The following is a 13234-nucleotide window of genomic DNA, read 5'->3' as shown; positions in this document are numbered from 1 at the left end:
TGAGTTTTGGTCGAAAAGTGCGATTTTAGGAGGTGAATGAAACAGGGAGTACTACAGAAGGGGCAAGGAACGGAGAAGCTACTAGGAAGGAGATAGTAGATCCTGAGTTTTGGCATTATCAATACTGTGTAAGAAAATATTATAGTTAAATGTGGGATTTGGGTTCTCCCGATATCCCAGAGTGGACCCCACAGCAGAGGTGGACCGCAGTAGAAAAAGCTTGGCCTGATATTTTAATTACAAAAGAAATAACGCTGTGGAAAGGGAAGTGGTGTGCACATTTAGACTTGCTTCTTATTGGACAGGCATCCCCAGAACCATTTATTGCAGGACTTAAGGATTTTATAGCTGGTGCTTTATGGATAAGAGATCCTATACTAAATAAATACAAGGAAAAAGTCCGATTTGCAAAGGGACCACTGGAAGCCAAGCCACAAGATTGGTGGGAGTGGGAGGCCAGTGAGTGGGACCCAGAAAAAACATTAGACATAGATTCAGAAGACATACTTACTACAGGGTTAAAACCACCAGTCATTAGTGGCTGGATAGCAAAGAACTACTTCGACGTGAACGATTGGGGTACTAAATACTGCAATATTTGTGGTTCCCGTTCAAGTGCGTATAGACTTAGAGGTGACCATCCATCAAAATGCTGGGATCCAAATCGAGAATTGCCTCATATCCCTTGGTGGCATTATTGTTGTGCATAGCCTTTGCCATTGCCACCCAGGGAAAATGAATGCCCTTGTTTAGTTACCACCAAGAAAGGACAACAAAACATGCAAACATTGATTTACTTTCCAAGATACCAAATATGCTGTTCGCTATGGCCCAAAGGGAAATTCTGAACGAATTTGGATTGAAATCCATTCCTATGGTACCTATTTTTCACCTAGCATTTTAATTACCAGAAGTATACTATAAAGAAGTGGCCAAATAAGTTTTTTTTTTATTTGAAGCCTGTAAAGCAATTAATGCCAAAGGAAATGGATGTGGAAGGTTTAGTTGGGAGAAAACATATAATAAAAGCAACAAATATATAGGAATGAAATACTGAGATGTATATATGGCTAACTGGGATAATATGGTTTGGAATACTGGTAGCCCTTGGAATAATAATTGGAAAAGATTCCAGAGCTCTGCTAAACTTCAAATGGTTCCATTAAAAAAAGGACTCATGGGACCAAACCTTAACTACGAAAACTAAAAACTTGTTTATAGATCTGGCAGGAAAAATAGTAAACATAATGAATGTGAAAAATTGTTATATTTGTGGAGGAACCTTAAAGGATGATGAGTGGCCACCTGAACAAATTGTTCAATATTACTAATAAGATTGCAAGCAGTTGTAGAGTTATTAATTAGAGAAAATGGCATAGCTTTAGAGGTTTTAGCAAAACAGGGAACAAAGATTAAGAATATAATCTATCAAAATCGCTTAGCTTTAGATTATTTACTTGCTAGTGAAGGAGGGGTATGTGGGAAGTTTAATCTGACTAACTGTTGTTTAGAGATAGATGATACCCAAGAAGTAATAGCTGAAATAACTGGGAGAATGAGAAATTTGGCCCATGTTCCTGTTCAGAAATGGTCAGGAATTCTAGATTCAGAAGGATGGTTGGGAGGTGTCTTTTCAAATTGGAAGCAAGGTTTGTTCTTCCTGGGAATTTTACTGTTGGGATTAATAACACTCCCCTGCATTATCCCACTGATCAAAGGGATAGTGAATTCTGCAGTGCAGGCTGCTCTCCCTCCCAGTAAGATTGCAGTAATGCAAACTAACTATTACCCTAAATATGAAATAATACCACCTCAAGAAACGTATATTGAATTACAGTGAATTAATAAATATGGTAAAAAGAAAAAGGGGGAAATTGATAGAATAAATAATCAATGTTTATTAATTCAATAGAAGGAGAAGTAGGACTCCCAGAAAGCCCCCACCTTTTTCTTTGTTTCTAGCATTTAGCTGGCTAGGCTATTTTCTGCGGTATTTAACCTTTAACCTTCAGATTTAGGGATAGAAATTTCCTCTCTTTGTATTCTACCTTTTGTTTTTTTTAACAGCATTTGTCTCTCTAAACAAGCAAAAATAACATTTAGAGGAGGGAAGTTTACACAAGTTACAATTTATGGCATGTAGCAGGAAGGGTCCCAGGGAAAGATATGCTCAAGGGCGAGCTGTGAATACAAGGACCATGCACATAAATCTTACTGTCTTGCGGGGTAGATAAGGGGAATGTTGCTGGGCAAATGTATTCTTTTCTAAATAAAACCTTTGTGTCAAGCCTCAGCTTGCGGTCGGTGAAGGCAGACTGTAAACCCTGCGACCAATGGCAATTTGCCACAGGGTGAGGTAGGGAATGACGTCGGTAAGGCTTTAAGAGGCTGGGGCTTGGCTACATCGGGCAGAGAAGGGCGTTGCTGTTTGCCCATCTCTCCACTTCTCTGCAGAAAGTGAAATAAAATTGTTTTCTCTGAACAACAAAAGTCTCCTTGCCTGGAAAATTGTCTGGGGTTCAGGGCTGAGGCCCAAAACCGGTTGACAGCCTTATCCAAGTTGTTTAATTCTATGTTGACATAAACAAACAGAAAGAATAGAGAAAAAATACTTATTTGGTTGTCAAAACTACAACTTTCACTATATTGATTATAAAACTTTAGTCTTGTACATACGTGGACTTGAAATTGGGGGGATCTTCTTTGACTGTCATCTTTTAAAAAAAAATTTTTTTAACATAGTCAATGTCATTTAACCATATTAAACTGTCAAATACAATCACAATTAATTAGAATAAAGTTAAGCAATGAATTATATTATAATGAGTTATTGTATATACAGTTTAGAATTTCATAGAGTGCTACATTTCATTACCCCTAGCAATAGTTAGATAGGTCATTTACCTCTAGATGAATAGATGTAAAAAGAAAAAAAAAAGATAAGAAGAATGAGAATAGAATGTATTACTGCAGTAAATATACTCCTTACTATTCTAAAACAGGATCAGAGTGCCTTTTATATTTTCAAATATAAGGTCAGTTATAATACCATAGACCTTTTTACTAACTATATACACGTGAGTACATATGAACATATGAAGCTGCCTTATACTGAATCAAACCCTCGGTCCATCAAAGTTAGTATTGTCTATTCAGACTGGCAGCGGCTCTCCGGGGTCTCAAGCTGAGGTTTTTCGTGCCTACTTGCTTGGATCCTTTTTAGTTGGAGATGCCAGGGACTGAACCTGGGACCTTCTGCTTCCCAAGCAGATGCTCTACCACTAACCCACCGTCACCGTAGTTATAAGTCTTAACTGCACATTCCAGTACTATACTCTAAGGAGATGTGAGTTCCTTAGGGAAACTCTGCTGGCATTTCAAAAACTGTTTTTTTCGGAAAACTGTCCTTTTCCCGAACAAAAATATGTTAGATTCAAATCACTGAAACGAAACAATGCCCGCCATGTTGAAGCAATGCCCCACCACCCCATCCCAAATCCATCTTAAGAGCCATGTAGAATCTTCTTGCATATCCAATATCGACTGTTAGTACACCACGTAGAACTGACCACTTGGTCATTAAGGTAGGCACAGAGACCATCGCCCTGAATGGAATACCTGCAAAGTCACCACAAAGTTAGAGTTTTCTTGAGTTACAAACTGAAACAGACAATTGGCCTTTTGAAAAATCATCTTCCCTCCCATTATTTGTTCAAGTATAACACCAGTGTCCTCAAATTGTTCAAAACTTGTAAAGAAAGTATATTATTTGGACAGAAATACTCTCAGACAGTCACAATAGGTAGAACTGCCAGTGTTCTAACGTTTATAATGCACTGTTATAACACAGGCAGTCCTGCCTATGAAGTTAAACTTCATAACACTGAAAACAATTAGCTCTTTATCAACATTGCCAAGCCTCAGTTAGAGCAGGGGATACCCTGGTTTCAAGGCCATCCTCCCACTTTAGGGTTATCAGAAAGCTGTGGGGAGGGGGAACTGTCAGCTGGGCACTCCATTATATCCCATGGAGACTGGTTCCCATAGGGCAGGGTTTCCCAAACTTTTCTTTCCTGTGGCCCAGTTATTTTTACACTTCTCCTTTGTGGCCCATTAAAATTTGGGGGTGGAGCCAGGAGACAGGAATTATGTCATTTCCTGTGGTGTCAAGGACCAAGTGATGTCATTTCCGGGGCACACTGAACCAAACCCCACCTTTTCCTGTGATGTCACTTCCAGGGCACTCCCCCAAACCTGCCTCTTCTTTGAGCTAGGGTTGCCAACTTTCCAAGTGGAGCCTGGAGAGCTCTCATTTTTAACAACTGACATTCAGATTACATAGCTCAGTTCCCCTGGAGAAAATTCTACCTCTCCAGGCTTCATCTCCAAAATCTCAAGGTACTTTCCAGTTCAAAGCTTGCAACCCTAGCCCCCTCCAGCCACTTCCCACAAATCTCCAGGAATCTCCCAGAAAGGAGTTGCAGCCCATTGCTGTACATCCATTTTTGATCAGCTAGGACACAGTTTCAAGAACTAGGACCAAAGTAGAAATAATTTACCAAATAAAAGCATCACACAAAAGGTTCCATATCAGGTTTCACATAAAATTGACTCCCTTTAAAAAAAAAAAGGCAGAGAAGGAGGCTGTCCTCCAAGCACAATGAGGGCCCCAAATCCTTTGACCTGATGCCAAAAAGGAATTAGACAACCCTTACCAGTTCTTGAAGACAGAACCATTCGTCCTTTTCCAGGGCTGCCGTACTTTCTCCCTCTGGAGGCCAAGCCAATATTCTGCAGGATCTCTATTTTTCATGATGAACTCCTGTTTTTTTAAAAAAACAAAACCAAAACCAAATATATTTTATAAACTATTTGGCAAATGATACAGTAGTCTGTATTTTAGAATTTAGTCATTTCTACTTAGTCTTGTTGGACATATGGTAAACATGCCCTCTATGTTCTGGCCCCTTATTTCCTCAATTTAAATTTCTTGGTCGATGAAATAAAAAATTAATTATCTCCCCTGCCACATGACACAGTACATATAGCCCATAAAACACATTGAATTAGTAGGCCAGCTCTGGATCGGGAGATACCTGGAGATTTGAGGGATAGAGGGTATGGCTTTAGGAGGGGAAGGTAGCCAGGGGGGTATAATACCATACAGTCCAAACTCCACAGCAGCCATTTTATCCAGGGGAACTGATATTTTGTCATTTAAAGATCAGTTGTCATTCTCGGGAATCTCCAGGACCACAAGAGATAACCACAAGAGATTCACGGAAAGAAGATAATACCAACAAAATTATACATCGTGAATAAATTACTAAGAATGTATTTTAATCTCATTCATAATTGGTATATGCAGACATCAGAATAAATATCAGTAGCAATTCTCTCAAAATCTTTCAAAATTGTATGCAGTGCAATTTATAGTCCAATTCAAATTCAATCTTCTTTGCCAATGTAAAGTATTTGTGCTGCCTGTAAGAATAATTCCAATTCATGAACTTTAAGGGTGGCAATCCTAATTCAAGAGAGAATATAAATTGGATGTTGTAAACAATTCTTGTTTTAAAACCGCATCAGTTGGAGAACAATATATGAGTTAAGAAGGAAAAAAACAAACAAGCTGAGCAGCCTTTATTGTATCACATTCTCCCACGTTATTACCAGAAGGTGATACTTTTGACTGAAGTCAAATTGAAAAAGAATAGAGAAACTGGAAGTGTTCTGCAAACTCCAGATCCTTGGTGTTATAAATGAAAATCTTTAATTGGTAGTGCCTAGAACTATATTCTCTAGCCAAGGGGGACCATTAGGCCAGGACACGCAGGCTGTCATGCTCACCTTGTGGGATAGCACAACATGGTAAGTCATGCAGTCTGTTTACACATGAACATAAGGCCTAAGTAACACGAGGAAGGCAGCTACAGTGGGGCAGCTAGGGTAGAGCCAGCCTGGGAGCAGCTAGCGTGGTTCCAGTTAGGGACTTCCAATCAGCTAGGGTGGATCTACTGATGTGAGGAGGACATGAATGGGGAAATTTACCAATTGTTATGGGAAAGAAAAGGCCATAGCCTTCGCACCAAGGGGAGCTCCAAACCACAGCAACAGCTGTGGGCATGATAACCCCTCAAGGCTATGAACTCTCATGATCAAAGAACTCTGGTGTTGACTGGAGAAGTCACTGGACACCTGTTAAGTTACAAGCCACAGTGGCTTTTCCTAAGGCTCAGGCAGCAGCCATTTCCTCTCTTTTCTCAGTTAGACAGCAAGATCAGAAGACCACATATCTGGGGTTCTGAATATGACAGTGTCACTTCTGCAGCTCACTGAGTCGCCTAGCTCACTGAGCCACCGAGTCGCCTAGCAACTACATCTCAAGACAGAACTGTTCAATGTTCTCTCACCATTTCCTGCTCATTTTCAATTGCCACCAGTGAACCACTGCAGGAAGAACAGTAGCTCTGGCTGGCGTTCCAGTCCCCTTCCTCTTTGGAGAAGAAATAGGCCACTCCTCCTGCCGTAACCCAGTCCTGTGAGCATAAAGAGGCATCCGATGGGCCCAGATCAGCTTGATAATGTTGTAATGTTACTTTGGAAAAGAAAAAAACATATTTTTAAAAGGGAAGATTACCAACTGGTAGATTTATTGTACATCTGTATGTAATGGAACAATCTGCTCCTCTCCTAATATCCGTGTGACTTAGTTTGGTCCTACTGGGTGGAGCTCTTGTTTCAGTTTCCAGTTTTGTATGCTAGCTGAAGATATTGGTTGTTGGAGAGGTCTCCTTGCATCTCCAACCTCAATGGCTGATGTTTTGAGCCAGCTTTTCTCCACTGAATGGCCCTGAGAACAGGTTCCTGGGTGAGTATCTTGGGAACTCGCAGTCAAAGGGGGACGTTACACCCACTGCTAATATCTTCTGCCAAAGGATTTGCAAGACTCGTTGAGATAAAAGGCAAGGGGAGAAGAGAGCAGAGTAGAAAAATGGAATCAATTGAGTTCAGCCAGCTCTGAATCAACCAAGAATGCTTTATTGCAAGAAGAAACAGTCACAAACAGCACAGGTGCTTCACTCATTATATATACTGTGGCTTAGTTAAACACGCCCCCTTTAATCAGTGGCAATCTCTCCTATTGGTCTATCCAGGATCCTTCATTTACATTTCCTGGAAGAAATGCCTCATGTCCTGATTGGCCGGTTCTAAGAGAATGGTGCTGCCACCTAGCAGTAGGTTTCAGAGGCGTACTGCCTCTGCATGTGGGTGTTCTGTTTGGTTATTGTGGCTATTGGCCATTAAGAAGATGACTGCAGATTTATACCCTGCCCTTGTCTTTGAATCAGAGACTCAGAGCAGCTTACAATCTCCTTTATCTTCTCCCCCCACAACAGACAACCTGTGAGGTGGGTGGGGCTGAGAGGGCTCTCACAGCGGGTGCCCTTTCAAGGACAACTCCTGCGATAGCTATGGCTGACCCAAGGTCATTCCAGTAGCTGCAAGTGGAGGCGTGGGGAATCAAACCCGGTTCTCCCAGATAAGAGTCCACACACTTAACCACTACACCAAACTGGCTCTCTCCTCTAATGCACCTCTCCTCTATGAATCTGCCTATTCCCCTTTAAATTCCTCTGTGCTCATGGCCATCACACCATGGCAGTGAATTCCATAATTTAACTACTGGATGAGTAAAGAATACTTCCATTCATCCATGGGTGTGTGAGTTTTCAAGAGGCTTGCTCATCTACTGTCTTGGCCAAGATCACCTGCCATGCAATGTTCCCTCTAAGCTGCAGAGTCTTGTGAGCAAAAATTCTACTTTGTGAGCTACTGGTATTAATGTGGTGAGCTACTGCATAAATTAGTGTGCTCTGGGGTCATCCTTCCTGAGCAAAGACAAAAATGTGTTAGCTAGAGAATAAAAATCTGTGAGCTAGCTCTTGCTAACTCAGCTTAGAGGGAACACTGCCTGCCAGATGAGAAAACACACATCCATTTTCCACATGTGTGCAGAGTGGCACACAGATCATACAGTAGTCATTCAATAATTGCAAAGGTGGCTCACTGTAAGCCATGGACTGAGCACCACTGGTGTAAACAAAATATATATTTAGCTACACAAAGGTGTTTTTTTCTCTCCCTCCCACCTATTTCACATTACGTAATTCTATCTGTGAATTACTGATCTGAAGAGATGAAATTGGAAAAGCAGCAGTTGAGGGAAGCAGGAAGGGGAAAAGAAGGACCCACATGGGTAGAATGAGCTATCAGTTGGGGTTTAGTGAAGACTGAGGCAATCCTGAAGAAAGACATTTAGGTCCAGATAGGAGGCAGAGAGAATGGTAGAGGCAGCAGCATCACAACAAGAAGGACATTAACTTATCACCTTGGACAATATTGAAGATGACAGAAACTATCAGCCCCATAAACACAATTGCTCCGATTATTCCACCAATAACACACCTATTACTGAACCTTGGCCCATCTCCATCAGCTAAAAGAGAAAACAAACATCTCAGAGTGTGTGTGTGTTACGTAACATCAAGTGGCTTTCAAGTTATGCTGACCCTATGAATTAACAACCTTCAAAATGTCCTATGATTAACAGACTTTCTCAGTTTTTGCAAACTGAAGGCTGGTACTTTTTTTAATCCATCAACTTCTCTCATATCTCCCTCTTTTCCTAGCATCACTGTATTTTCTAGTGACTCATGTCTTCTCATAATGTGACCAAAGTGCAATGCTAAGACCCTTCACACACCAATCAGACTCAACCCAAACATTCTGGGAAAAACAAAAATCAATTTGCCTGATTCCATGGTCCCCAGGGTGACTAGATCCCCTCGTGTCATGTCCCCCTACTGTGTCCTCCCCTCCCCATGTCCTCTAATTTGTCCCCACCTTCTTAATTATAGACAAACTGGCACAGCAATTAATTCAGGAAATTCCTCAGAAAAAGGATAATTTTGTTGAGTAATGGTTTTCCTTTTTAAATTATGTGGAAAACACTAATAATGAATATTGTAAGGTTCCACAAAAATACAGGAACTATGTCTTTTATTGATGCTTATTTATTACAACTTTTATTTTTCCCAAAATTTTGTTTTTATTTCAAGCCATTCCTATTCTTATTCCCGAGGATTCCCAATATTTTTAAGGTCAACCATCATCTTTTGATTAAAGACATCCTTAACCTGCAAAAGAATAAGAATTCTTCCATCATTCCCTGGAACGAAAAAATTCAGATTTATTCACTGGTTGGCGGCGTTCGTTCTTAAGATATATTTGGAATAAGGGCTTATCCAGAATAGGGTATTCTGCCCTTATTTGTTCTAAACTGTCAGGTGGCTTGGCTCTTCCGGACTTACACAAATTTTATGAAGCTGCCATTTTAGGTGGTCTTATCAGATACTATGATTTTGCTTTGTATCTAGATTGGAAGGTTCTGGAAGACACTTATCTAGGCAACATTATGGAATCTCCGAAGAACAGATCACCAAATATCCCATCCAATCTTTTTCTTAAAGCTATTTTTCAGATTTGGGACAAACCTTGCCTTTCTTTAGCCCCCCCACCCCACCCCAGTGTCTCCGCTTTCTCACTTCCTAGATATTTCTTGGTTTCAGCCCGGGTTTTTATATAAGTCTTTTCCAATTTGGAAACAATCCAATGTATGTCGGTTTGTAGACATTTTGTCCAATGGAAATATGCTTGATAAGAAATCCTTGGAGGACAAAATTGGTGGAAAAGCAATCCCATGTTTTGAATATATGCAAACTAATAATTTAGCGACATCACTTTTAAAGAAATATAATTTCAATCCTCCTCTCACTTTTTTTGAACATTTGTTATTCTCACCTTCTTTAAAGTGGAAGGGATTGATTTCATTTATTTATAAAGGACTGCTTGAAATTGATACCATTGATTCGCTTTCTTACCAGGAAATTTGGCAACAGGATGGCTTAATCAATTTTAAAGAGGAGGTTTGGCAACAAATCTGGTCTTCCCCTAAGTACACTTCAAATTCATTGAATATTCAATTGCAAACACAAAATTTTTTGTTTAGGTGGTACTTAACACCCCAGAGATTGAGTCACATTGTGATAAATCAATCTTCCAAATGTTGGAAAGATTGTGGAGATGAGGGCACGTTCATTCATTGTTGGTGGTCATGCCCAGTGGTGCATTCTTTTTGGGCAATGATTGTAGCAAAAATCAAAGATATCACGGGCTACAGTTTTCCCTTAAGATCAGAACTCATATTGTTAGACTGCTGGAAAGGTATTCCTATCTTGTCACTCAACAAATCCCTGATATCTCTCTTACTAACTGCTGCTAAAATGGTGTTGGCTCAATTTTGGAAATCTCCCGATATTCCTTTGGTTAAAATCTGGTATGCAAAAATCTGGGAGGTTTATGCAATGGACAAGATAGCTGACGGCTTGCATTGTACAAGTGACCCAGAAGACAACAATTCCCTGATGTACAAGTGGCTTCTGTTCCTTGAGTTCTCTTTTGGCCCAGTAGATCCAGTGCATTCACATATGCCTTGTAGATACTATGATATTATCAATCTGATGTAATCTGGATATGATCAAAATAGTTATCTATTAATTCAGCTGCCAATTATGTATTTGTTTGTTTTGTTTTTATTTTGTGCATATTATCATTTTATTGTTTTTGCTTATTCACAAAGATTGGTGATACAGTCATTGATTGCCTTGTATATGCTTTTATTAAGCTCAATAAAATGTTTTTGAAAATTTAAAAAAAAAGAAAAAAAAAGAGATTACTGCAATGCCCTCTACATGGAGCTGCCCTTGTCCCAAATCCGGCGACTCCAGCTAGTACAGAATGCTCCAGCCAGGTTGTTAATGGGAGTTCCTTTACAGGAGCACATTCGGCCTGTGCTAAAAGCACTGCACTGGCTACCAATAGTGTACCAGATTCGCTTCAAGGTGCTGGTTATCACCTTTAAAGCCCTATATGGCCAGGGTCCTGTATACCTTAGGGACCGCCTTTCCCCATATATGCCCCAGCGAGCACTTTGGTCCAGGACCCAAAACCAGTTGATGGTCCCTAGCATCAAAGAAGCTAGGCTTGCGTCAACAAGAGCCAGGGCCTTTTCCATCGCTGCTCCTAGCTGGTGGAACGAGTTGCCAGAGGAGGTGAGGGCCCTACGAGAGTTCACAGTTCTGCAGGGCCTGCAAAATGGCACTCTTCCACCATGCTTTTCCATAATGACATCTATAGCGATGGACAGGCTCCAGAAACACCACCAGTGGCTTGTCTGGGACCTCCAGAAGTTTAAAAAATCGACCAGTCTGATTACCACCACTAATACCTTGTTGTCTGGATACATTAAATTAGCACCAGATGTTTTAAATGTTTTAACGTTTTTATATTTAATGTTGTTTGTATTTACTGTTAAATGGTTGGGCATGCTGTTGCTGACCCTTGTGTTGTTAGCTGCCCTGAGCCTGCCTTGGCGGGGAGGGCAGGATATTAAATGAATGAATGAATGAATGAAATAGTATAAATCTTGCCCCCAGTAACACCAGTGAATAGTATAATTTACAGAGATGGAGCACAAGCTTAACAGAAGCATTTTTTTTTTTGCCAGAATCACAGCATACTTCAGACTTGCCTCTTCCAGCATTTCCATTTATTAAAAAGTTCACTTACAGTTTGTTCTCACTGAGGGTCCTCTGGAGGTAAATTCCTGATGTGCCGGATCATTATTCCCTTGATCATCACAGTTCTTAAGAACCACCATTTCTGGTATACCTTCACCATTCATCATTTTGCTTTTCTTATACAATACTACTGCAAACCTGAAATAAAAACTATGGTAACATGGACTATACACCTCAATTGTCTGATCTTGTGTTTGTTCATAGCCCCCAAGGTCTCCATAGCCTGCTTAGACACCGGTTGCCCAGCAAAATCAGGGGGCTTTATCTAGACCAGGGTTGTTGAACTCATTTGTTATGAGGGCCGGACATAAATAAGACCCTGTCGGGCTGGGCCAAGCCATGTTGGGCCGGACCATGTGTGTATACCTATTTAAGATTAGGTAGCAGAGATACAAATTCTATAAAGAACACAGACAAACACAAAGGTATTTTTTAAAAAACTTAAAACATGCTTAAAAACATTAGCACTCATCTGTCTTAAAGATGCTTTCTTTGCATTTCTCCCATAGGATCCAGGGAACTGGGCAAAGGAAGTTCTGACTCTTTCCTTCCTTCCCCAGGGGACCAGAAGGGGAAGGAGCCGCAGCCAATAGAAGACACAGAGGTTGGCTCAGTAACTCTGCTGTGCAATTGAGAGAGCCTGGCAAAGCAAGCTATTCCTCCCCCCTTCCTCCCCAAGCGAGGAGCCTCAACCAATGGAGAAAATAGAGGTTTTGCTCTGTAGCTCCTGTGCAATTCAGCAAGCCTTGCAAAGCAAGCTGTTATGCAGAATGAAGCAAAATATAGGGTGAAGGAAACAAAGGAGAGCCAGTTGTTCGGGGGCCTGATAGGAGCCTTCCGGAGGCCTGATTCAGCCCCTAAACTGCATGTTTGACACTCCTGATCTAGACAGGCTTCCCTCATATTCTTTTGATGTCATCCTTGACAATAAAAAAGTACAAGAATGCAGAAATTTAATCCCCCCAATACTGAAGCCAGAAAAAATATTTTCCCTGTCCAAACTGAAATGTCTCGAAAGTTCCTTTACTATATATACACCAATGCTTCCAATATTGGGATATGAGCCATGCTAAGCCAGATTGGGAGAACAGAATCCAGCATCCCACCCTTTATTTTAGTCAGAAAATAGTGGAGAGAGAACAGCATTTCTATGCCATAGAAAAAGAATGTTTGACAATACTTTGGGCCTTGAGGAAGCTAAAACCATACCTCGGGGGGGGGGGGAGAAATTCATGTGGTGCACTGACCATTCCCCAATATATTGGCTGAACCTGACTTTTCTAGACATTTATCTACTATACCACACTAGCTCTTGAGAGTCTAGTAAAGCCCTGCTGGGTCTGACCCCAGGACCAGCTAGACCAGCATCCTCTTCCAAGCCTAACTACCTCAAAAGGTTGTTGTGAGGACGAAAGTGGGGTGGAACCAAGATTTATATCTTGCCTTTTACTGAAAAAGCACCCACAGTGGCTCATCCTAAGAGGAAGTGAGCAGTGACTCTCAAAAGCTCATACCCTGACACAAATTTTGTT

At 40.8% G+C, this 13234-nt stretch overlaps 1 protein-coding gene across 1 annotated transcript; it reads right to left on the bottom strand.

The window, feature by feature from the left end:
• Positions 1-3503: 3503 nt before the first annotated feature.
• LOC132571899 (C-type lectin domain family 2 member B-like) lies at positions 3504-11782 on the bottom strand. Its single transcript, XM_060238692.1, has 4 exons — positions 11692-11782; positions 6414-6598; positions 4716-4822; positions 3504-3618 (listed from the first exon to the last, which is right to left on the bottom strand). The coding sequence occupies exons 1-4, from the start codon at positions 11780-11782 to the stop codon at positions 3504-3506; spliced, it is 498 nt and encodes a 165-aa protein (XP_060094675.1).
• Between the last annotated feature and the right edge of the window lie 1452 nt (positions 11783-13234).

Source organism: Heteronotia binoei, chromosome 5 (genome assembly GCF_032191835.1).
Source record: "Heteronotia binoei isolate CCM8104 ecotype False Entrance Well chromosome 5, APGP_CSIRO_Hbin_v1, whole genome shotgun sequence".
NCBI lineage: Eukaryota > Metazoa > Chordata > Lepidosauria > Squamata > Gekkonidae > Heteronotia > Heteronotia binoei.
Note: the sequence above shows the minus strand (reverse complement) of the source record. Positions and strands in the feature narration are given on the sequence as shown.

Coding starts and splice junctions, on each gene's coding strand:
- LOC132571899 (XM_060238692.1), bottom strand. CDS start 11,782: ATGGTGGTTCTTAAGAACTGTGATGATCAAGGGAATAATGATCCGGCA. Junction 6,599..11,691: donor ACCCTCAGTGAGAACAAACT/GTAAGTGAACTT, acceptor TCTTTTCCAAAG/TAACATTACAACATTATCAA. Junction 3,619..4,715: donor GGTTCTGTCTTCAAGAACTG/GTAAGGGTTGTC, acceptor GTGACTTTGCAG/GTATTCCATTCAGGGCGATG.